A 27,073-nucleotide genomic window follows, 5' to 3' on the forward strand; every position below is an offset into this window, starting at 1 on the left:
AGTACGGTGTTATGTTTGGTTCTTTATTATGGCATAATGCCATACATGCTAGAAGACAAACGTGCACTTTAAATGCAGTGAACAATTGAAACTAGCCAACAGTGTGGAATTAAACACTTCATTTCAAATAAATTGATTGCCTCAGCAGAAAACATTAACCATTGTTCTGCAAGGTGATTAACGCTAATAACACATTTGAGCCTTCAAATTATGTGAATGTATTCTGATTCACTCGATAGCTCCCGGCCACAGAAATCCGTTCTGTTTTTATTTGACATAAGAGCAGTAAACGAAGAGGAAGCAGCAAAATCAAAATCACTAAACATAAATACGGGTCACGTGGAAACTACTGCACCTCCCCAGTACAACTCAGATTGCTCTGCGCATTAGCTCTGGATTTACGGTATTTCCGAACCGAGGCAATACTAGATAGTGCCCCACCTCCTCCTTGGCCTGAAAATTATTTACAATAAGACTGATGTGGGAGTGACTCTGCTTAATGAACATCACAGAAAATGCTGGAAATGGCCAATGTTGACATCTTTGCTTGATTTATCAGTGAGGCATTCATACCAGATCTGCTGGAAGCACAGCGGCAACCGTGTTTTCAATGTTCTGTTGTTGCTTTTCCTTAGTATGAGAATTATTTGCAAACACCTGACCCTTCAATTTGACCCACAGGTAAAAAATCATAGGGAAGGAGATCTGGCAATCAAGATGGCAAGGAGATTGCACTGCATCTGTTGACTGTCCTCTATTCACCGAGCACCTCATGCACTTGTGACAAAGTTGCAGATGTGTTGTATTCTGATGCTCTGTTTTGCTGAAAAATTTACACAGTTGTTTATTTTAACAAGGGTCAGTTCCATGTCCATCTTATAAATACACTCCTGGAAATTGAAATAAGAACACCGTGAATTCATTGTCCCAGGAAGGGGAAACTTTATTGACACATTCCTGGGGTCAGATACATCACATGATCACACTGACAGAACCACAGGCACATAGACACAGGCAACAGAGCATGCACAATGTCGGCACTAGTACAGTGTATATCCACCTTTCGCAGCAATGCAGGCTGCTATTCTCCCATGGAGACGATCGTAGAGATGCTGGATGTAGTCCTGTGGAACGGCTTACCATGCCATTTCCACCTGGCGCCTCAGTTGGACCAGCGTTCGTGCTGGACGTGCAGACCGCGTGAGACGACGCTTCATCCAGTCCCAAACATGCTCAATGGGGGACAGATCCGGAGATCTTGCTGGCCAGGGTAGTTGACTTACACCTTCTAGAGCACGTTGGGTGGCACGGGATACATGCGGACGTGCATTGTCCTGTTGGAACAGCAACTTCCCTTGCCGGTCTAGGAATGGTAGAACGATGGGTTCGATGATGGTTTGGATGTACCGTGCACTATTCAGTGTCCCCTCGACGATCACCAGTGGTGTACGGCCAGTGTAGGAGATCGCTCCCCACACCATGATGCCGGGTGTTGGCCCTGTGTGCCTCGGTCGTATGCAGTCCTGATTGTGGCGCTCACCTGCACGGCACCAAACACGCATACGACCATCATTGGCACCAAGGCAGAAGCGACTCTCAGCGCTGAAGACGACACGTCTCCATTCGTCCCTCCATTCACGTCTGTCGCGACACCACTGGAGGCGGGCTGCACGATGTTGGGGCGTGAGCGGAAGAGGGCCTAACGGTGTGCGGGACCATAGCCCAGCTTCATGGAGACGGTTGCGAATGGTCCTCGCCGATACCCCAGGAGCAACAGTGTCCCTAATTTGCTGGGAAGTGGCGGTGTGGTCCCCTACGGCACTGCGTAGGATCCTACGGTCTTGGCGTGCATCCGTGCGTCGCTGCGGTCCGGTCCCAGGTCGACGGGCACGTGCACCTTCCGCCGACCACTGGCGACAACATCGATGTACTGTGGAGACCTCACGCCCCACATGTTGAACAATTCGGCGGTACGTCCACCCGGCCTCCCGCATGCCCACTATATGCCCTCGCTCAAAGTCCGTCAACTGCACATACGGTTCACGTCCACGCTGTCGCGGCATGCTACCAGTGTTAAAGACTGCGAGGGAGCTCCGTATGCCACGGCAAACTGGCTGACACTGACGGCGGCGGTGCACAATTGCTGCGCAGCTAGCGCCATTCGACGGCCAACACCGCGGTTCCTGGTGTGTCCGCTGTGCCGTGTGTGTGATCATTGCTTGTACAGCCCTCTCGCAGTGTCCGGAGCAAGTACGGTGGGTCTGACACACCGGTGTCAATGTGTTCTTTTTTCCATTCCAGGAGTGTATTTCCCAGGCCAGTTTTATTTTTTCCAGCACAAGCCAAAATACTCATGACACCGGCATCCATCACAGTAATACAGGTTTATATGCCCACTAGTTCCCCACATGAAGAGACCGAAAGAAGGTCGTGGTTGTTGTTGTGGTCTTGAGTCCTGAGACTGGTTTGATGCAGCTCTCCATGCTACTCTATCATGTGCAAGCTTCTTCATCTCCCAGTACCTACTGCAACCTACATCCTTCTGAATCTGCTTAGTGTATTCATCTCTTGGTCTCCCTCTACGATTTTTACCCTCCATGCTGCCCTCCAGTACTAAATTTGTGATCCCTTGATGCTTCAGAACATGTCCTACCAACCGGTCTCTTCTTCTCGTCAAGTTGTGCCACAAACTCCTCTTCTCCCCAATTTTATTCAATACCTCCTCATTAGTTATGTGATCTACCCATTTAATCTTCAGCATTATTCTGTAGCACCACATTTCGAAAGCTTCTATTCTCTTCCTGTCCAAACTATTTATCGTCCATGTTTCACTTCCATACATGGCTACACTCCATACAAATACTTTCAGAAACGACTTCCTGACACTTGAATCTATACTCGATGTTAACAAATTTCTCTTCTTCAGAAACGCTTTCCTTGCCATTGCCAGTCTACATTTTATATCCTCTCTACTTCGACCATCATCAGTTATTTTGCTCTCCAAATAGAAAAACTCCTTTACTACTTTAAGTTTCTCATTTCCTAATCTAATTTCCTCAGCATCACCCGACTTAATTCGACTACATTCCATTATCCTCGTTTTGCTTTTGTTGATGTTCATCTTATATCCTCCTTTCAAGACACTGTCCACTCTGTTCAACTGCTCTTCCAAGTCCTTTGCTGTCTCTGACAGAATTACAATGTCATCGGCGAACCTCAAAGTTTTTATTTCTTCTCCATGGATTTTAATACCAACTCCGAATTTTTCTTTTATTTCCTTTACTGCTTGCTCAATATACAGATTGAATAACATCGGAGATAGGCTACAACCCTGTCTCATTCCCTTCCCAACCACTGTTTCCCTTTTATACCCCTTGACTCTCATAAATGCCATCTGGTTTCTGTACAAATTGTAAATAGCCTTTCGCTCTCTGTATTTTACCCCTGCCACCTTTAGAATTTGGAAGAGAGTATTCCACTCAACATTGTCAAAAGCTTTCTCTCATACCTAAGAAGGTATGGTAAGTAAAAATAAAATATTCAGTTCATGATGGAGGATGAAAATTTAATTGTGATGAGAGCCTTAAATTCATATAGTACGAACAGGAATATAACATTAATGTGACCACCTCAAAAGCATGAATAACCAACTCTTGCAGCACTAGAAGTGCAGGAAAAAGAGTGAATGAGGTTTGGAAGGTATCAACAGGGTGTGGAGCTGTGAAAGGTTTCTTGGTTGAGAATCTGTGCCACAAACAGTTCAATCGTGGTGGTCTCACAGATTCTCGATTGGAGTTTAAATTCGAGGGCTTTGGTGGCCACGGGAGCACAGTGAGTACAGTAAACTTGTCCTGTGCACTCTGAACCATGCACATACATTACGAGCTATGTGACACACTGCATTGTCCTGATGGTAGATGCCATCATGCCGAGGAAAAACAAACTGAGTGTAGGGGTGGACGTGGCCCCAAGAATAGGATCATAATTCTGTTGATCTATTGTGTCTTCTACAATGATGACATTACCCAGGAATGCCACGAAAACATTCCCCAGACCATAACACTCCTGGTTACTGGATGTTTACTTTCAGAACATTTCATGCTATTCATGCCAACCTCCATATGCCAAATGGAGCATAAAACATGATTCATCTGAAAAGGCCACCTATCATCACTCATTGGACATCATTTCTGGTACTGGTGTGCAAATCCCAACCTTTGTCTCCATGAACAGCAGTCAGCATGGGTGCATGAACCAGAGACTGTTGCAGAGGACCATATGCAACAAATTTTTCTGATTTGTCATTAAGGAGACATTGTAGGTAACCCCTTGGCTCATCTGGGTGGTGAGTTTCTCAACAATTGTACTTCTATTTGCTCATACAAATCTCCACAATCATCCTTCATCCCTGTTAACTTCGGCACGAGGTGCACCACAGTTGCCTCAGTGCCGGTTTTGGGCAGCATCGTTTTGCCATGCATGGTATACTTTAAACTTAGCCATTTCAGATGTGCTTTCACTCTTGGCCCTCAGATGTGCTTTCACTCTTGCTGCTAGTTGTGCTTTGCAATAATAGTTATGTAGATCTGAAGATGAACAATATTACAGGATAAAATGGATTTTCCACATGAAACATAGCAAGGGTCCCAGACTATCTTCATTAGTATTTCTCTGGAATGTAGCCTTATATGGAAACGAAATGTGGACCAGTGCAGGCAAGAAGAGAATGGAAGCTTTCAAAACACTGAAGATTAGATGGGTAGATTAACTATAGAAGATCTGGATCTAATTGGAGAGAAGAGAGCTTCATGTCGCAACTTGCCTCAAGGAAGAAATTTTTTATATTGAAGCAGCAAGAAATAGTTAAATTAGAGAGAGAGAGAGAGAGAGAGAGAGAGAGAGAGAGAGAGAGAGAGAGAGTGAGTGAGTGAGTGAGTGTGTGTGTGTGTGTGTGTGTGTGTGTGTGTGTGTGTGTAGGTTCCAGTAGTTATCCAGAGATGAAGAGATTTGCAGGGGATCTACAAGAATTGAGAGCAGCATGAAACCCGTTTTTGTAGTGAAGACTACTATGACAACGACGATGATCACCATAAGGCTGTGGTACAAGGCATAATTAACTGCGTAACATTTCGTCTTCCACTGCTGGAGATTTCAGAGGTTTTAATGACTCAGGAAGCTGTCACAGACTCAAACAAGCTCAGCAAGTGATAAAATGTACACAGAAACTACAAAAGTAAGCATTAACACCCACCTCAAGGAACACGAGCAATTGATGCCTGACCAAGATGGATAAATCGGCAGTAACAGATCATGCACTAGGACCAGGAAACCACCAAATTGATTTCTCTTAACACTGAGGTTTTAGCATGCTCTATTAATTGCTACCCTAGGATATATGAAGAGGCCACATAAATTCAAAATCCAAAAACAATTTCAACAGAAAAGAAGAAGTATTGAAATTAGACAAGTTATGGGCCCTATTGATAAAACAGTCAGCACCAACTGTTCCCTACTGTTAAGTCCACAGTGTACTTCAGCATGACTCCGTGATCTTAGGCAGTGGTCTGATGATGTCATGAACTGACCGTTAAATGGATACATATAAACAGGTTGACTTGCTGAGCTTGTCTTAGTCTGCAACAGCTTCCTGAGTTGTTGAAACCTCTGATGCAGTCTCCAGTAATCAAAGACAAAACATTAAGCAGATAATTATGTCCAACTGTTGCCTTAGGCCCAGAAATCAAATATCAGCAATTTTTATAATATTCACCATAGTGTACATTTTAAAAATGTATATCACTTAACAAATAATGTAACTGTATTCAAAATTAATGTCTACTACACGATTACGTGTGAGTGGTAAATACCTTTTTCTGGTATAATTGATGCAACCATGCAGCACATTCTTCTTCTTTTGTAGGTACTTCTTCTAAAGGAATACGATCAATGTAGAGGTGAGCTTCCACACTTTTGCCTTGTAGAAAGTTATTGATAGTGGGAGTTTCTGTTCTGGAGGAATGATGAATAGGGCATTATTAATCTCAAAAATGAAATATAACACACACACACACACACACACACACACACACACACACACACACACACACACACACAGAGAGAGAGAGAGAGAGAGAGAGAGAGGGGAGAAGAATGATATTCTTCTCTTTTTTTTCCTGGTCTTATTCTATATCTGCACAGAGTCGGTATGTTAACCTAGTCTTGGCAAAGTTAATGGTAAAGGGCAGAATCCCATTCCTGTTGCCAGATGACAAGAATGATATTTCCATTAAATCATGCCCAATTTGAATTAACAACTTATGATTTATTTAGCCACAAATGCAACCCAGGTACAAAAGTATTCTCATCATGGATAATTTATAACAGGAAAAACTGAAAACAGTCATTTTGACTGCACTTTGCATTCCTGCAGAGGTAAACATATGACACAAGTAAACAGAAAATAAAAGAATGGAGAACAGAATCTGGAGGGGAAAAAAAAGAGAGAGAAAAAAACTTTGGAGAGAATAACTTTTGGAAGTAGAGGTTCCATCAACTAGAAAAATGGAGAACTCTAAGAACATAACTACTCCACAGATTCAATAGCAAAGTTACCTTGTACATTAGGTGAAGACAGATGTTACTAATAGTTTTCTGTTGAGGACTGGAAAAGACAAAAGGACGATTGTGTTGCTCTATCATTATGTCGATGCTAACACCTGGCTTACTCCTAATACATGTATAGTCTTGTTTCCTTAAACATTTTCCCCTTTTCTGTTAAACAAGTTCAGTTTCTGTTTATTTGGTCATCAGCTATCAAATGATAACAAGAAAGTTCCTATCTTTATTCAATGAAAGTACCAAATACATAACACAACAGATGAGGGGTGTGAGAAAAGTAATGAGACTGGCAACATGGTGAGTGATCTAGCAATGCCATGTTGTTCTACTTAACTTATGTAGATGGGAGTGTTCATCGATTCCAGAGGTTCAGTACAAGTTTCAGCTCCGTATAGCCAGCATGTGATTTTTGGGAGTACCATTAGTGAAGCTGTGTTTTTGTTGCGTATTATGAAAATGGAACAGCGGAATTTAGAGCAACATTATGCAATAAAGTTTTCTGTTACACCTGGGGAATCAGTGATCTCTGAAAAGGTGAGACAGGCCTATGGGAAACATTCCTCATTAAGAGCACACGTTTTTGCCGACTCAAATCACTTTTGGAAGGCCAAGAACACGCTGAAGGTGAACCTCACTCAGGGAGATCTCCAACTTCCAAAACCAATGAAAATGTTGAACATATGCATGCTCTCATGAGATCAGGCCAACATTTAACAATAAGGTTGATGATTGACCTGTTAACTTAAACACACTCACCGTACATTAAAAGTTGTCCGAAGATTTGCTTATGCGAAAGGTTTGCACCAAAAAAACCTCACAACTGACCAGAAGGACAATCTAAGAAATATGTGCATTGATCATCTTGAGATGATTGTCAATGACCACAAATGATTCAGTCATATGACAACAGGTGATGAATCCTGGATTTCTGAGTATGGTCCTGAGACGATGTGCTAAAGTGAGGAGTCACACACTGAGACATCTCCTTGACCGAAAAAAAGCTCGAATGAGCAAATAAAAAATTGAAAACAATGCCGACTGACTTTTTTGACCATAGGGATATCTTGCATAAGGAATATGTCCCTCCAGGAAAAAACTGCCATCCAGTGTTTTACAAAGATGTCCTTGAAAGGCTCAGGAAAAGGGCAAATTGAGTGAGACTGGACACTGCAGACAAGTGGAAGATATAACATGACAATGCCCCATGTCACACGGCCACTTCCATCTGGAATTTACCTCAAAAGGCATTCCTGTTGTTCCACAGCCCCATGTTCATCTGATCTGAGTCCTTGTGACATCCTTTCTTTTCTAAAAATTCAAAAAGTCTGAAAAGGATATCATTTTGGGACTCAAGAGAACATTCGAAAGAATGTGACCACCATGTTAAAGGACCTACCAGATGAAGCCTTTCAGATGCTACCAAGACAGAGAATGACAACTCCACCAGTATGTAGCTTGTAATGTATCATATTAAAAACAATTTTTTTTTTACAATATCGGCATAGAAACAAAAAAGTAGAGATACATTCATCAACTGATGAATTTTATTATATTCACCTGTTTGTCTCAATAAGTCATAGTGGGCGGACATATTACGAGTTCCATCGAGTTAACATTGTTAAAAAATGTGTATTACAATCGTACATTAAAAAGTATTATAGGAAGTTATCAGGATGGCAAAGTTTATTCGCACAATCATAATCTGTGCATTATTCCGTGACGCGCTAAGAATCCTGCATCAGGAAAATGAAGCTAACAAGAAGAATTTGCGTGAGCAGAGGAGTGCCGATCCGGAAACAGTATTGTCATACCAATCTCTATGCAGCATAGCGGTAACAAGAAAATGAACAGACCATTCAATTGTTGAGATAAAAACTTTTTGAGATAAAGGACCCATTTTATCATTACAAGAAACTAATGAGGCCTTTGTTGCACGTGTTACATATCCGTAAGATTGGAACTATTAACAACTTGAAGGCACAAATTAAAATTAAATACTGCCTACAAACGAGACACACAGGGAATGCTGATTTCAGTGGTAAAGGTAGGAAGCCGCTATGCTGTATATATGGTTGCGCTTGGTGTCGTCTCTCTCACAGTAAATAATCTCTTTTTCTTCTAATTAATATCCTTTACAGAAAGAGCATTTCTATATTAAGCTTTGCGTAAAGTCAGCATTAAAGTGCAAAATAACTCATTCAAATTCTGTAAGACTATATCAGAGAATAATCAGGTTCATTAATGATGAATACACATACAAATCAGCTTTAATTGAAAAGTACCGATACAAACAAAATTTCATGTTTAAAATTTATTCTTTCTTTTTATAATTTTGTCAAACATTGTTCACAATGGAGTCAAAGGAAATGGCCATTGTTGAAAACTCGTTACAAAATGCAATATGCCAAGATGGCGGAAATCTGAGCTTGGCAACAGTCGAAAGTAACGCGCCAACTCGTGATCTGGCCGATGGCTACCAAAACAACCAGCCTGGTGTCCCACTATTAAAAATTGGTGACAGTGGTGATATAACTAATCATGATGACACTTTTATGATGCCCAATGACACACTTTCTCAGTTCTCACTGGGATACATTTTTCCAAATAGTGAAACCGAAGCAAGCGACAGTGAAAATTCCTCTGACTATGTCACAAACACAAGAGCAGAAAACAGTTTGAAAAAGCAATGTAAATACTAGTGATACCCACAATTTGACACAAGTCATGCAACTAATAATACAACAGTTTACACAGCAGTTCACAAGACCTCAGGAAAATATAGGACAACAGTTTGCACAGCAAAATCAGGCACTTAAGGATTTTAAGAATTGCATTAGTCAACAGTTCAGTGAGGTGAGGTGAGCTGAACTATACTCACTGAATTATCCATTAAAGCACTAAAACAAGAAATAATTACTGACTTGTCCCGCAATATATAAGGGTTGGAACTTAAATAGTGACAACTATTTATTCACAACGATACAAAAGAGTTACATGTTTGCACCTGTTACTATCCTTCAAAGTAGACATCAGCATTGTGTAGAACCCGTTGGCAGGAATACTTATCCACAAATGCTCTCTCAAGCAGTTCATAATAGTGGCAACATCCCACCATGTCCGTAGCCCATAGCAGAATATCACCCAGTGTGTATCCAACAACAAACCTAATCTTCTGGGCTGCAATCCAGGTACAAGGTAAAACATTTCGAAATGCTCTGATAAAGACCACAGGGTGTATTCTTTTCCCTTCAGAAGTAACTATTGGAAACTGTCGATGCCTAAGTAATCAATCATCTACAAGTAATACTGACAAACACGCTGTGCTGCCAGTGACAGGCATGTTTATGTTCGCTTATGGGATAGCACATGGCAACTGCGCTTGCTAGACAGGTGCAACTACTGGCAAGTGTTGTTGCATTGTGCAACCTTCACTATTTTCCTTCAACGGGCTAACCCCATATTGTGGGTAGCCAGTGAAGGTATCTAACTTCTCTAAAGACAGATTTGTTTACAGTCTTAAGTTATTTTGGAATGTCAGTAGTTCTGGCAACACTGCCCGTAACCTTTCCTCAGCTTCCTTTAAACCAGAGTCTATTTTAGCTAGAAGTTGACATTCTTTTTCTTTTAGAGCTTCTTCCACAGTATGTACATAAATTCTGCATTCTGACACTACCTTCTCAGCAAGGGAGCTGCCCTTATCCAGCATCCCCTCTTCAGCTTTTTCAGTTATTTCCTTTACAACTGCACATAACTTATCGATCGGTTTTTGACTAATTCTGACTCTAAACTTAACTGTCCTTCTCTTAGACTCAACTTTTATTCCTGTAGGTAGGTTTTTGCGCATGTCTTGCAGCTCGCTGACTGTGTTTGTGACTTTTTTACCAACACATCCACTTGGGATTGCGTCTCCTGAATCGAATATGAGAATATGCTTCGCAAAGGTTTTGCAACTCACCTGCAAGTTGTTCCTGTTTACAATCTACAGATGTTACCTTTTATATTAATGTATATATTATGCAGGACATATCTGCAATTATTTCTTGTTTTAGTAATTTACCAAGCTCCTTGAACTTACTGGATAATTCAGATATTTCAGTGTGTATAGTTTTGCTAACCTCACTGAACTGTTGACTAATGCTATTCCTAAAATCCTTAAGTGCCTGATTTTGCTGTGCAAACTGTTGTCCTATATTTTCCTGAGGTCTTGTGAACTGCTGTGTAAACTGTTGTATTATTAGTTGCATGACTTGTGTCAAATTGTGGGTATCACTAGTATTTACATTGCTTTTCAAACGGTTTTCTGCTCTTGTGTTTGTGACATAGTCAGAGGAATTTTCACTGCCGCTTGCTTCAGTTTCACTATTTGGAAAAATGTATCCCAGTGAGAACTGAGAAAGTGTGTCATTGGGCATCATAAAAGTGTCATCATGATTAGTTATATCACCACTGTCACCAATTTTTAATAGTGGGACACCAGGCTGGTTGTTTTGGTAGCCACCGGCCAGATCACGAGTTGGCGCGTTACTTTCAACTGTTGCCAAGCTCAGATTTCCGCCATCTTGGCATATTGCATTTTGTAATGAGTTTTCAACAATGGCCATTTCTAGAATGAAATTTTCACTCTACAGCAGAGTGTGCGCCGATATGAAACTTCCTGGCAGATTAAAACTGTGTGCCGTACCGAGACTCGAACTCGGGACCTTTGCCTTTCGCGGGCAAGTGCTCTACCGACTGAGCTGTCCAAGCACGACTCACGACCCGGCCTCACAGCTTTAATTCTGCCAGGAAGTTTCATATCGGCGCACACTCCGCTGTAGAGTCAAAATTTCATTCTAGAAACATCCCCCAGGCTGTGGCTAAGCCATGTCTCCGCAATATCCATTCTTTCAGGAGTGCTACTTCTGCAAGGTTCGCAGAAGAGCTTCTGTAAAGTTTGGAAGGTAGGAGACGAGGTACTGGCGGAATTAAAGCTGTGAGGATGGGTCGTGAGTCGTGCTTGGGTAGCTCAGTCGGTAGAGCACTTGCCCGCGAAAGGCAAAGGTCCCGAGTTCGAGTCTCAGTCTGGCACACAGTTTTAATCTGCCAGGAAGTTTCAATGGCCATTTCCTTTTACTCCATTGTGAACAATGTTTGACAAAATTATGAAAAGAAAGAATTAATTTTAAACATGAAATTTTGTTTGTATTGGTACTTTTCAATTAAAGCTGATTTATATGTGTATTCATCATTAATGAACCTGATTATTCTCTGATATAGTCTTACAGAATTTGAATGGGTTATTTTGCACTTTAATGTTGACTTTACACAAAGCTTAGTATAGAAATGCTCTTTCCGTAAAGGATATTAATTGGAAGGATGAGAGATTATTTACTGTGAGAAAGACGACGCCATGTGCAGTCTTACATACAGCGAAGCAGCATCCTACCTTTACCGCTGAAATCAGCATTCCTGGTGTGCCTCGTTTGTAGGCAGTATTTAATTTTAATTTGGTCCTTCAGGTTGTTAATAGTTCCAATCTTACGGACATGTAACACATGCAACAAAGGCCTCATTAGTTTCTTGTAACGATAAAATGGGTCCTTTATCTCAAAAAATTTTTATCTCAACAATTGAATGGTCTGTTCGTATTCCACTCGGCACTGTCCTTTGAATCGTCGCCATTGAATAGTTGCTGACGGAATAAGGGAATAGGGGGTCGTGCATAAAATATAATATATAATGGAAATTGATTAAAAATTGCTGCTTAAATAATTAAAAATGGAAAATTTGAAAGAATAATTGAAAAAAATTTGGGAAGTACTCATATCCTGAGTGAACTTTAGCTGGCATTAATATCAAATACCTTCAATATTCAATACATTGTTAGATTAACATTTGTAAATTACGTTCATCATTTTCTTGTTACCGCTATACTGCATAGAGATTGGTATGACAATACTGTTTCCGGATCGGCACTCCTCTGCTCATGCAAATTCTTCTTGTTAGCTCCATTCTCCTTATGGAGGATTCTCGGCGCATCACGAAATAATGAACAGAATCTTACTGTGCAAATAAACTTTGCTATCCTGATAACTTTCTACACTTCTTTTTAATATACAATTGGAATACAAGGGAACTACTTTGAAAGGGACAATATCATTGTTTTTTTAAAAAAAATGAGAACTCTGGTAGATAAAAAATCAGTCTCATTACTTTTCTCTCACACCTCATGCAAGACAATACATAGTATTTTTCAGGTCTATGTATGCTTTGCCTGTAAAAGTTTTAAATTCTACTGCAAGCCTTATTTTCAGAGAATATCCTCCAGCCGAAATACACACTTATCTATTAGACTCAACGCATTCAGCATCTGAGAAAGAAATTTACATTATTACTGTTACACAGAAAGTGGTTGAAAACATTCGCATTGCAATATTTTAGTAATGTCTGATATGTATAATATCTGTTAACTATATTAAATTCCACTGATCATAACAACGTCTGAAAGAGGTATCAGTGAAAATAGAAGACTGGTATGCACATATTTGCCGTCTTACTGGCAGAGAGCATTAGCGAGCACATTACTTTTAACTACAAAGTTTATTTTAGCGAATGTTCACATCCTTTCCTGAATTATTACACCAGTTTCCATCAACTAGTCATTACTAATAGCCTATAAATACTTCCAGGCTGATGGCTTTGTCAAAGTGTGCTACAAATCAACATTTCTACAATCTTCTACTGGAGGACTCTAGAACAAGTCTCATGGAAATTCTGACTCCTCGCATGCTTTGACACAGCCACTGGCCAAGAAATATTTGTGGGCTATTGATAATGACTAATCAAGCCAAAACTGATATAGATATTAAACAATTTATGTGAGCACTTACTGAATAAACTTCATTGTTACTATAATGACAGTGATGGAAAAGTCTGCAACTACCTGCTGCTGCTGACATGCCAGCACGAACTTGATCCATTGTCTTTACTCAAGAACAACATTACTTCTTATTTTTGCAGCTCACCGATGTACAGAAGACACGCCATCATTTCCTAGTATGGCGCCATTTTTTGCCTATAGCACATTTTCAACAATAGTTGATTTGAAACTTCCTGGTAGATTAAAATTGTGTGCCCGAGCGAGACTCTAACTCGGGACCTTTGCCTTTCGTGGGCAAGTGGTAGAGCACTTGCCCGCGGAAGGCAAAGGTCCTGAGTTCGAGTCTCGGTCAGCCACACAGTTTTAATCTGCCAGGATATTTCGTATCAGCGCACACTCCGCTGCAGAGTGAAAATCTCATTCTGGGAATAGTTGATTGTTTACTACTTCAGTAACCTCCTCCACCTCTTCCCAAATATACACGTCTACAGCTTTACATTCTTTCTCCATTATCCTATTGAGAGATGATATCACAGAAAAAATAGGACAGTGACAAATTATGTATGAAATCAGTTTCTTAAAAATATGAAAGTTCCCAATAAAATGGATGACTGTGTAACAATTGGCATTAACAAATTGATACTACTACTTTTTACTTAGCAAGAGAAATATTGCAATACGTTATTAAAAACCATCATGTTAAGAAACCCAAAGAACAGATTCTTCACTTGAAGTACTCAAAGTATGAGGAGCTAAATGCTACAAAATTTAATGAGTAATGAACTTAAACTTAATTACTTATTGTGTATTTCTGAATCATAAAAACTACACTGAAGGACATGTTGGCTATATTGTTCTTGTTAATATACCCTGGTCATTTAATACTTACAGTACATTTTAATTATAGAGGGTGTCCATAAATTATGAAGCACTTACTTTTTGAAAGCAAATTGTACATCATATATTGCTCCAACTTTTCCCTTTAAGTAGGGTACACTTGCTGTAAAACCCTTGGTGCGTGGTGTCAAATGATGCTTTAATTCAGGCAAGCCTTTTTCCCTTGCAAATTTGAGGCTATTTACATGCTTTTCTGGTGTAAAACGTGTTCCTTCAGCAGTCAGCAATAGCTAAAAAAAACAAATAATAAACATGCTCAAAATCCTAATTCTGAACGAGTCAAACACAATGCCGCCGGTATAAGAATCTACAACAGAACATCTTCTATTGCAATACAACTGCACACCTGCTAAAACAATCGAGCTGTACATTCAAGAAATTTCCACGCATGATATAAACCATGTAAAGTTCACAAAGCACAATTGCTGCCTTTAAAAAATGGAGATATACAGTACCATGAAGAAATGTGACAAGCTGTGCTCAGTACTCTCACTTCCCATTCGAGGTGGTGTGCCGAATTTCATAAACATCAAGCATCACAACAAACACATTAATGTATCAGTCAGAGTGAGTATGGCATCAATTCAAGATAGGATATGTTATACTACTCACAAACTTAGATGTTATCTCATCAGCCCTGTGGAAAAGGTTTTTGCTAAACTTCCTTCTGAAGCAGTTTAGGATGTTAGAGGGGAAACATGATGTGCTTTCAAATATTCCAAAGCAATGAAACAGAACATCTTAAAACAAGAGGCAGTGGTCATGCAAAACTGAGGATTGATGATGATAATGTAATCTTTCCAGTAGACAAAGGCAATGCAGGAAAAGATGCAGTATCTACCTATAGAAGATACGTGAAGAACATATAGTAGAGAATGGTGATATTTCTCCGACATGTTTATCGATAGGGTGAGGTTACAAAGGCTAAGAGGTACTGGAGATACTGGAAAAAATTACAGAGAACCATGTACCATGCAATGAAAGAGTGCCGTATCCAATACAATGGCTTATGGAATGAGCTTTGGATGACCACACAGTCTTCAGGAATAAGTCCCTCAGTGTTTCTGATGAAGAAAATTCAGGCTGTTAACAGAATATTGTGTTTGCCCGCTATAACACTGTAGCTATTCCCCAGAGAACTCTAAGATACGATACGCACCTGGAAAAGCCGAAGAATCAAGTAAAGATGTAAACTGTATTATACTCAAGACCAACAGAATTATGAGATATATGCCTAATACCATATAGTACTCCCCGTCACTCCAATACCAGAGTTAACACACTGTGGTACTAACTCCATGAAACGCTGAAAGCACTCGAAAGGTATTTGATCCATGACCTCAACTGGCACCCACAAATCGTGGAGACTGGTCGGAGTTGGGTCCTATACTCGAATCAATGGTACAACATCCATTACAGTTGCAGTGGGTTGGCCACAGCAGCTTCACACATCTACACCAACCACTCATATAACGCAATTCTTTAAACATTTCTTATAGTAATGTCTCTGGTGTCACAGCTAGTGTTTTCACTTACAACCATTATCGCTGTGCATCGAAAAACTTGCAACAATATTGCTACCTGTTAGGGATCTTCTTACGCTGACACAACTATAGGCTTGCACATCTTGCTCGATAAGACTGAGTGGAGTCGAGTCCTACCTTGCATATTTTGCCGAGTGGTATCCTGGATGTGCTCAATATGACTGACACTAGATAATCTGAGGCTCCACACAAGCTTCCTTATAGCTGTTGAGTTTCTCCAACTGTTTTGACTCAGTCTGGGAAAATGGGATGTTGCATTGTTTTGTTAAAGGAGCACCTAATGGCTTGGCTCTTAGCACTATGGGACTTAACATCAGAGGTCATCAGTCCCCTAGAACTTAGAACTAGGCCTACTTAAATCTAACTACCCTAAGGACATCATCCATACCCATACCCGAGGCAGGATTCGAACCTGCGATCGTAGCGGTAGACTGAAGCGCCTGGAACCGCTCGGCCACAACGACCGGCAGAGCACCTAATCGTCATGGTATTGCAACAGATGCACATGATCTGACAATAGATTCTTGTTTCTTTTGCTAATGAGAGAAATTGCCAAATTTATCAGAAGCCCTATTTCAAAACAAGTAAATACATCCCGTATAAGAATACATCCACCACCTACCTGATTGGAAGCCTTTTGGCAATCAGAATACATATCTTGCCTAGTTTATACACCTGCATGTTGCAACAAGCAAATACCAACATCACAGAGCCCACCCACTTTTTACTATGCCTTGAAGACTGAATGATAGTTGTTCCAGTGCCCTGTATTGCACAGTAAGCAGAGGTACATGTGAAGGACAATTATTTCTGTGCTCCATAGAAAGGTAGTGATCCTGAATGGTACGGTGCTTGCAATGATCTGGGATTCCATCAATGTGTGTGGTGCACATCTCTTGTTATATCTTGCCATCAAGAGATAGTCGATGCGGAGTCAACAAAATAAGTGAGAAAGTCAATCTGAATTCTGTAAAGTATGAATTTTCTTATTTTTTCATCCATATTTCCAGGGCACTTAAGGATGACATGTCTTCCATGGTTAGCAAACATTACATCTACCGGGATGGCACACCAAAGTAATATTGGCTGCTTTTCTGTGGGTATAGAAGCTCTGGACTGTGACATTCTGGTGTGGAAGAGCACTGAATTTGTTGGCATCTGCCAGCAATTAAAATGTTTTTCCTTTTTTATATATAAGAAAGAAAAGAAAAGGTAAGAATGGGATATAGCGTCAGTTCAGGTTTGTATCTGCAGTAAAGACAGCTGGTGACTGTTTTGTGATGCATAATGAAAACTAACAGGAAATATTTCCTGAATGGTTACAGCAATTTTATTGTAAATGCAACACTGCAGTCTTCACCGAAGGTTCTTGGGCACTATCGAAATGCCAAGTGATATGTTGTATTGTAGCCTATCTATTCATTATTTCAAACTGTGTAATCTATGACTAGTTTCCCCAACAGTTGCCTCAGGCAATGCTGGTGTTTTCCAACCAATGTGCACTGGCTGCAACAAGCAACCATCATTTATTGGAATACCAAAATAGCAAGCCATGCACTGACCAGTGGACATGCCCTCAATATTCTGCAACTGTTTTCCATGAAGTGCAGCTTCAAGCAGCATATATTCTGTATAGTGAAAAACCCAAGTCTCTCACACGCACAGACAATCAGTAACTATTAAGTCCCACAGAAGTACAGACTATCAGAAATGCAATTCCAATTGTTCTGTTTTTTATTATTTTACCAGGCAGAGTGGTTTTTTTCCCCTAAATCTGAATAGTGTGTGTGTGTGTGTGTGTGTGTGTGTGTGTGTGTGTGTGTGTTGAACCCCACCACAAAAGCTATATTGTGACCAAAAAGAGAAGTAATTTGAAATTCAATCAATATAACTGATAATAAGAGAACCAACACCACTAAGAACTTGCTTTACGTGTGTGAATAGAATAGAAGATTTCAGGGTGTTCAGTGGCACTGTTGTCAGTGTCCTTTTACAATATGAACTAAATGCTCAGTGAGACTCAAGTCTTCCCTGTTTCTAATCTTCCTGGGTAAAGACACATAATTGAGACTTAAGAGATTGGCAATGATAATGCAATGATTGCTTAGCTTCAGCATAAATAGGGTAAACAACTCTATTGCATTAAGCATACATGATAAATCTGTGAACTGTGTAATAAATACCTATAATTTTAAGGAATGAACACTGATTGTTAGTTAACATGGAATAGGCACAGAATGATACTGGCAAAAAGAATGTCTTCAGTATGTTATGTGCTTAGTGGTGTTAATATCACTTTAACAGTCAGTGTCTTGTGGTCACATTTTACATCTACATGCACTAAATTCTTACGTAAGGGATTCCTTTCTGTGGACTGAAGACACAAAACATGGACACAGTTTTTAAACTGCAGAAAATAGTTATAAGAATAATAACTGTAACTATTACTCAGACTCACTGTAAGGAGCTAATTAAAAACTTGGGTATCCTTCCTGCACAAAGTAAGTACATCTACCAATCTGTGGTGTGTTTCAGAGTAGCAAAAGAGCCAGTTTGGAATTACAGCAGAGTCCCGCTAATCCGAACCCCAGCAATCCGAATGTTCAGAGTCCCGCTAATCCGAACCCCAGTAATTCGAACGTTCAGTTAAACTGAACGATCAGTTTTAATGTTTGCAGTATGCCCTGGTTCATCGGCTGTAGAAGTGGTGTAACATTCAGCGACAAAAACTTCACCACAATTTCTGAGTCCCAGAATGGCGTGTTATCAATCAAAAGGATTGCATGGGAAGACAAATGATTTTCCTTAGAAAACCTTCGAACAGAGGGAACAAACTGGCCGTGAAACCATTCTCTGAACAGCTTACCATCCATCTATGCTTTTTTCTGGTTGCAATAATATATGGGAGTGGACTCCATGTTGCAGTTTTTAAAACATCTGGGCTAAGCAGATTTGCCGATCAGCTTAAAGGCAGCTTGTGATTATCAGCAGCATTGCTGCACACTAATAAAGTCACACGATCTTTGCACATTTTAAAACTAGAAGCATGGTCTTCTGCTTTTGATGTCAGGCTTTTTGTTGGCAATGCCCTAAAACTAAGGCCAGTCTCAGAGTTATAAATTTGTTGGGGAGAATACTTTCCCTCTATCATTATTTTTTCAAACTCACCCAACTTTCCTTCACTGTACCACGGTCAGAAGAAAACTCATCTCCAGTAATTGTTGGCTGACTGAGTCCATGACTCTATTTTGAATCTGTCCAACCAACCTGTACTCGCACTAAAAGACTCATCACCATTTATTAACTTGTTCAGGTAAACAGCCCAACATAACCAAGCACTTTGCGAGCCAACTGGCAGTGCACTGACCTCAGACACTACAAAGGTCTCAACAATGTACAACAACAAGGGCAGGGAGTGAGAGTGAGCCATTGTCCCCACACTTGTTCCCATGGTGTACATACTTATCTGCTTGGTATACTTAATTCTAGAAACTCGTCACCATAATTTCGGCTAATCCGAACAAATCGGTAATGCGAACAAGGTCTGGTCCCAATTAGTTTGGATTAACGGGACTCTACTGTACTTTTAACCCACGAAAAACAAACAAAAAACTCAAACCAGCATTTTACATGAGGGGATAAAATCTTATGATTAAAAAAAAGTAGATTACTTCAAGTACAACACCACCTTGTCGCATATCAATACGTGATCAGGGTTCACTGCTTTCACAAGGAAGTGACGTGTCAAGTTGTAAAATGCGTGACAAAGTCTGTTGACTCAGTTTTTCAGGTGGACTGAGAAGCATAGTTGAATATGGTGGGAATGGAGTCTAGAGTTGGTGCAAGAGAGACAGAAACAGCCTCTAAGTCCAGGAGTCACCCGTGGGTGTCCTTATTGCGTGCAGCATTGAAGAATGAAACTATGTTTTACATTACTAGTTACCTGAAACAAATAGTGTGTGATCAAGGAATGTTATAAAATAGGGACTCTCCAAATGAGGCGGTGCACCTGTTAAGACACTGACCTCACATTTGGGAGTATATAGTTGCTCTGTCAAACTACCCTGATTAGGGTATCTCATGGGTTTCCAGGGTCACTGAGGCAAATGCCACGATGGTCCCTTAATCAATATCATGTGACGATCAGCTGTTCTACCCTCTCACGTACTACATGTCCTATGAGCGCTGTATATATATGTATACTGTATGTTGTATACTTTGACCTATTCGTTTTCATTGTATTACCTTGACAAATCCTACATTATAAAAGTGTATGTATGCATGTATGTCCCACATCTTCAACAACATTGGACCGATTTCAACCAAACTTTGCACACATGTCACTTTCTGTCTGGAAAGGACCACTGTGGAGTTAAAAACCACCTACCTCTCAAATGGGTGGGTGGGAAAAAGAAGCATGGCTCACGAGATGCAAACAGCCAGACTATATTCAACCAGTATTTGAGAATCGGAACACTTAATGACTTGCAAACAACTTTACACACAATTTCAAACCATTGCCAGACTTTTTCTCACTGACATCCCATGAAGTAGCGAAAGAAAAAAGTTTACTGAATGTACTTCCAAAATAATACCGTTGTATGACAGATAGTTGAGGAGATATGAGGTCAAACACTGAGCTGCGTGAAAAGTAATTTGCTAGACACAGGTGAAGTATGAAAATATATATGTGTGAAATATGTTAAATACAAGTGAAATATATGTGACGTGTAATACGAAGGGTAAAAAAGCTCCTCCTAACCTCTGGATCGATTTAAACCAAATTTGGTACATTCCTGTGTTTGATGTGTAACTGCCAGAAGTTTCAGTATTGTATGTCTGTCAGTTATTATTCAGTGCTGTAATGAATAGTACATTGTGCCACACAGTTTGCAAATTTCGAGATGGCTGAATTAGAGGAGCAACATGTCTGCATTAAATTTTGCGTGAAACTCAAGAAACACTTTACAGAACTATACCAAATGATGTACGAAGCCTACGGTGATGAGTGCTTAACCCGTACTCAGTGTTAAAAATGGTTCATATGGTTTAAAAAAATGCTGGACGGAAGTTAAAGAGGACCCTAATTCAGAACACCCTTTGACATCTACTGACAATGCTCATGTCAGGGATGTCAACAAAATTGTGTGTGACAATTGAAAACTGACTGTCCGAGAGATTTTAGAAAAATGTAGCATATCTGTTGGATCATGTCATGAGATCTTGACACAGCATCTTGGAATGCATTGTGTTGCTGCCAACTTCGTGCCGTAGCTCATTGAAAGACCAGAAGGACCTTCAATTCCCAATCCATGAAGAGCTTTTGAACTGCACAAATGAGAACAAACCTTTCCTTAAGAGAATCACAACTGCTGATGAGACATGAGTCTATGGATATGATGTGGAGACCACGGTTCAATGTTCCCAATGCATCAGGAAAGTTGCTCCAAGACCAAAAAAAGCTCTTCAGGCCAGGTCAAACATCAAAGCCACGTTGACAGTTTTTGCTGACTATGAAAGATTAGTTCATCATGCATTCCTGCCACAACGACAAACTGTTAATCTATGGTACTATCGGGATGTGCTGAGAAGTCTGCAAGAAAATGTAAAAAGGAAACGGCCTGAAATGTGGCAAGGTAATGCATGGCTCTTGTATCACAGTAACGGATCTGTACATTCACAAGAAACAAGATCACTGTTCAGCCTCACCCTCCATACTCTCCAGATACAGCCCCTACAGACATTTTTCATTTTCTAAAGAGGAAAACCCTGAACAATAGATGATATAAAACAAAATTTGCATATGGCTGAATCAACTGAGGAGGAGCGTATTTTGAAGAAGACCAAGCACAATAAGTGAAAGGTAAAAAGGAAAAAAACAAATTTGTGGATGAAATTCCAGAATATTTTGAACAGACTTCATCTATTACTTCTCTATTACATAATATTTGGAAAAAAAATACTGTGGTAATAAGAAACAGCAACCTCGTATTTGGGGGGGGGGGGGGGGGAGGGGGGGAGTTTAATAACATGGAGAGAGAAAGGGGAAGAAGGAGATGAACAGGAGAAGTGCAGGGGGCGGGGGCGGGGGCAGGGGCGGGCAGAGCGTGGGGGTGGGCAGAGACAGGTGGAGTAGGAGATGGGCAAGCCCTTATCACCAGTGGTAGCCAACCTTTTCATGGAAAGGTACAAAGAGGAAGCACTTGCGCATCAGCCACTTACCAACCCAAGTGCTTTCTCAGGTATGTCGATGACACGTTTGTCATTTGGCCCCATGGCAGGGAGAAGCTAGATGACTTTTGGAACATCTAAATTCACGCCACCCAAGTATAAAATTTACTATGGAGCGAGAGAAGGATGGACAGCTCCCATTCTTGGATATCCTGGTCAAGAGGAAGGCAGATGGCACTCTGGGGCACAGTGTGTATCTTAAGCCCACCCACACTGACTTATACCTTCAAGCCAGTAGCTGCCACCACCTGGCACAGAAGAATGGAGTCTTGAAAACATTAGTTACATTAGCTACGGAAAGTCTGGCCACAGAGATAGAACATCTACAGCTGGTGTTCAACAGAATTGGATACTCCTCCACAGATATCCATAGGGCACTTCGTGTTACCAGCCAACCACAGGGTACAGAAGAGGAGCCAGAGGAGGCAAAGAAGGTGGCATACTTGCCATATGCTGGACCTATTTCTGCAAAGATCAGCAGAATTCTTTCAAACTATTATATAAATAGTATCTTCTGTCCACCCTCCAAAATTGGGACAATGCTATGGAATGTGAAGGATGACTTGGGGCTACGTAAACGAGGCATTTACAACATCCCGTGCCAGTGTGGAAAGTCATACATTGGCCAGACAACCAGGACAGTGGACGTCAGGTGCAAATAACACCACAGGCACACCAGACTCAGACAGGCAACCAAATCTGCCATAGCGAAGCACTGTCTGGAGCTTGCTCACTCAACGGACTACAATAACACCAAAATTGTGACACAGACGCCAAGATTTTGCGACAGTGTCATAAAGGAGGCCATCGAGATCAAGGTCACAGAAAACCTAATAAACTGAGACAGTGGTTACCAGCTCAGCTCGGAATGGAGTCCGGCTCTGGAGCTTATCAGGGCCCAACAAAAGGAACCAAGAAACTCCTCAAGAAGTTTTGACGCTGCAGCAGCAGCGCTAGGCAGGTGCGGACCGCAAATGCAACTCCCAAAGCGGGCTGGGCCTCTGACAGCCGCCACGACCACAGATAATGGACAAGACAGGCACGGGCGACCGTTGGAGCACCAGGGAAGTGCCAACACCTCAGGAGCAGCGCCAGGCGGGCGCGGACCGCGAATGGAACGCCAAATGTGGGACCGGCCTCAGACAGCTGCTACGACCACAGATGGTGGACGAGTCGGGCACGGATGTCCGTGAGAGCACCAGGGAAGGCCCAACACCTCAGGAGCAGCGCCAGGCGGGCGCGGACCGCGAATGGAACGCCAAATGTGGGACCGGCCTCAGACAGCTGCTACGACCACAGATGGTGGACGAGTCGGGCACGGATGTCCGTGAGAGCACCAGGGAAGGCCCAACACCTCAGGAGCAGCACCAGGTGGGTTCGGACCACGAATGGAGCCCCCAACACTGGACAGGCCTCAGAAAGCTGCCACAGATGATGACCAAGTCAGGCGCGGATGTCTGAGGGAGCACCGGGCAAGAGACAACACCCTACAAGCAGCGCCAGGCGGTCGCGGACAGCAAAGAGAGCACCCAGCACCCTCTGGACATAAATACTGGACAAGATCCTCCAATACAGCAGTCTCAGGTAGCACCTGAAGAAGGCAACGAGTTACGTGGCCGAAATATTGTGCCAGAGCGACACAAACATCTGGCAGTAGACCAGATTATACCACATGTCAAGATCTCGCCAGGAAAGCCTGAAGAGTTACACGAACAATCCTGTTGGAAGAACATCCGCAACTGAGCTTTATAGCACCACTTCAGTTGTAAATTACTTTATTTTCACACGACCGGTTTCGGACTGTTGTAAGCCCATCCTCAGATGTTGCAGCTGTGCTGTTGTCCCCAAGTGCCATGTGTACCAGTTTACAACTGAAGCGGTATTTTCAACCTCTATTATAATAAGAAGTGCTTTCAGATAGGAAAAGCACTACATGTGTGTTTTATATCTGAGGGGAATTACATTGAAGGGGACAAAGTTGATGCTGATGATGAGTAAGTAAAGATTCTTCCAAAAAACAAAAATTCCCATTGCTTCACTCCTTGTATTACTATGATTCAGGGAACAACTCATCACAGTTTTGGTACTGAGTCATCAATATGCACATAAACAAGACTGAAAACAGTGGATAAATTGTTATCAAGAAAAACTGCTTCCCACTCATCAGAATGTAAAATGCAGCGCACATGCGTGTTTGTGCACGTTTGCATGCTTTTGGAGCCTGCAAGCACTCAGTGCCGAGGTTATCAGCACCCTTACACACTTTAAAAGAAACGAACATGGATAAAAATATGAAAATGCTTTCATGGAGTGAGGAGGAAACCAATAAAATTACACTCATGCACTCACACGCACCTCATTCGAGTTGATCCTACAATCACCATCCCACAAGCCCTAAGACAACGGAGAAAGGAGAAAAGGTGCAATACATGGAATTAAAACATAAATAAAACAACAGTGGACCTAAAGGAAAGGCACAGGGAAATGTGACTGGTTGATCACTTATAAAAAATGCAGGTGAGCCAGTCACACTGTTAACACATTAAAAATACATCCCTAAAATTTTTGGAAACATGTTGGCCAAATTGCAAAACGTTAAAACCCTCATCATATTTGTTTGAATGTCACCTAAAATAGAGGGCAGATCCATCAGCAAATCCTCCACAGCCCACTGGTTGGAAAATAGAATACAATCTAATAAAATTTGGCATACAGTGAGTGATCTGGAGGGTCCTCTCACCAGAGCAAGAAATCATGTGTCATGGGGCTGTGCCCTATGCAAAGACAAGTAAGGAGGACCTTGTCCTGTCAGACAGGCTAGAAGGAGGTATGCCATGGTCACACTGTGGGATTTACTAGATGGAGCTTATTGTCTGTCACTTCCAACCACTCATCCTCCCACTGACGCACTACTCTGTATCTCAACAGCGAGGTGATAGCATGGCATGGAGATGGCATACAAAGCTAATAATGCATCATCTCCCCGCAACACTCATGTGCCCTGGCACCCAGCAGGACGATACTACCTTTCCCAGCTGTTTTAGTTGGAGGAGGGCATCTTGGATATTCTGGCTACTACATTTGCTGGGTACAAATATTGTGCAGAGTGAATGACACTAACAGAATTGAAACAAACAAGGATTTTAGCCCTCCATACCCGCATCCAATGATGGCTGAGCATGACACAGCAGCTGGTCAGTACTGGTGGGCCTTCATGGCCTGTTTGGGCAGAGTTTAATTTTTTAAAGGATTTTAGTTAGCACTGGAAGAACATCCCATCAGCCCCAGTACCCACAAGATTGCATGTAATTATGCAACAAAGATATTACAGTCTTGAGGCAGTTGGACCTTGAGGGTACAATCTGGGAAAACAATTAAGCAACCAACAGAATCCCACTGCTACAACTGTCCATAAAGATAGCCACACAGTTGTGGTGCTTATTTAAAATGTCATAAAATATCACTTTAAAGGTGGCAGCAGCAGGAGCACAACTTGTCCTGTACTGCACCAAATCTAAGACTACACTGGGCCTCTGCAGTAACCATGGTGGCAGGTGGTTAAAACATTGGATTTGGGGTTGCACATGCTCCACACAAAGTGACTCCAGCACACACTGCATACAGATCCCAAATGGCATTGTTGCTAGTGGACTTCTGGAGAAAGGGTGTTTCAGGGGCAGACAAGTAACAGTATGCTAGGCGGGTAAAGTCAGAGCCACAAGGAACTTACATGCCTGACACATCACAAGGAGCTGCCATAGGACAATGAGTGGTTCCACAGACTCAGCACAGAGACTGGGTATGGGGCTGGTCCTGTAAGCACCCGTGGCCAGCCTAATCCCCTTATGGTGGAAAGTGTCAATAATCTACAGACAAAGAGGCCTTGCTGACGCATAGACTGTGCATCCATTGTCTAGCCATGAACGAACAAATCCCTGGAAAGTGGAGCGGATGTGCCCTGCCTAATCTGCCTGAAAGAATGAGCTGACTGGGGAAAGAGCTAAGGGAGGTATTGCTGTGTTTATCAATAACACCACCACTCCTCTGCTCTCTCCTTGGTCACTGACCTACAAGCGGTAGCCGTTGCAGTTCATTTGGTTCAGAACTGCAGAAGTGGTAGTGGCAGCACTAGATGGGTGACCAGATTGAACTTTTGGAGGAGCAGGAGGCTGCACAATGTCAGCTACCGTGGCCTTGTCTGATGTTCTGCAAGGAAACGTAGGCTTCGAAGTAACTGCAGCAGCGCAACTGCACTGACAAATGTAGGTAGTAGTGCTATCACTAGCAACATCCATTTGTGTAGCAGCACTGGTTTTATGAACTGGCTGTTTAATAACCAATGCAAAGAAGATAGCAAACATGGGGGGGCTGCATGACTTTATAAACCTTTTGACCTCATCAGAGGGGCCAGTTTTGAAGTTTTAATCTCCTGTAACTTCCATTATTCAAGGAAGACACAGCAGTTCCTGCTCCAGACAGGGTAAGCTCCAGAGCAATTCATACACTTTGCAGGAGATGAACACCTGACTACTTCATGGCCAGCCTTATCACATTTGCCAAAGTGGCTTCTCCCTTACATCCTTGCCCAAAGCGCTGGCATTTAAAATAGCACATTGGGTTGGGGAAATAGTGCCACATGGTTAAAAGAAAACCCACCTTAATATTCTCCAGGAGTTTTGTGCTATTAAAAGGGAGGATGAACAAATCTTATTTCATCAGATTGCCTTTCACCCTTTTCATGATATTTTGCACATCTACAATGCCTTCCTGGGCCCACTAATCTTTCAGGTCTTCTTTGGGGATATTGGTGATATCGAGCAGGTCTCTGCACATCACAACACCTTTGCTGTAGTTTAATGTGGTATGGAGCCCAGCCTCAATGGGATATTCCCCCAAGGTTTTTGGCCTTCTGAGGACTTGTCAC

The 27,073-nt window shown here is 41.6% G+C and overlaps 1 protein-coding gene across 2 annotated transcripts in view; it reads right to left on the bottom strand.

The window, feature by feature from the left end:
• The window catches only part of LOC126101149 (1-acyl-sn-glycerol-3-phosphate acyltransferase gamma-like), a 71,040-nt gene that overhangs the window by 10,516 nt on the left and 33,451 nt on the right, over nucleotides 1-27,073 (bottom strand). For both annotated transcript variants that reach the window (XM_049911841.1, XM_049911842.1), the window contains exons 5-6: nucleotides 14,414-14,604; nucleotides 5,868-6,009 (exon numbers count right to left, since the gene is read on the bottom strand). In XM_049911841.1, the coding sequence (XP_049767798.1) occupies nucleotides 5,868-6,009; nucleotides 14,414-14,604 (333 nt within the window). The remainder of the gene's footprint in view (nucleotides 1-5,867; nucleotides 6,010-14,413; nucleotides 14,605-27,073) is intronic.

This window comes from Schistocerca cancellata, chromosome 9 (assembly GCF_023864275.1).
Source record: "Schistocerca cancellata isolate TAMUIC-IGC-003103 chromosome 9, iqSchCanc2.1, whole genome shotgun sequence".
In the NCBI taxonomy this organism is placed as follows: domain Eukaryota; kingdom Metazoa; phylum Arthropoda; class Insecta; order Orthoptera; family Acrididae; genus Schistocerca; species Schistocerca cancellata.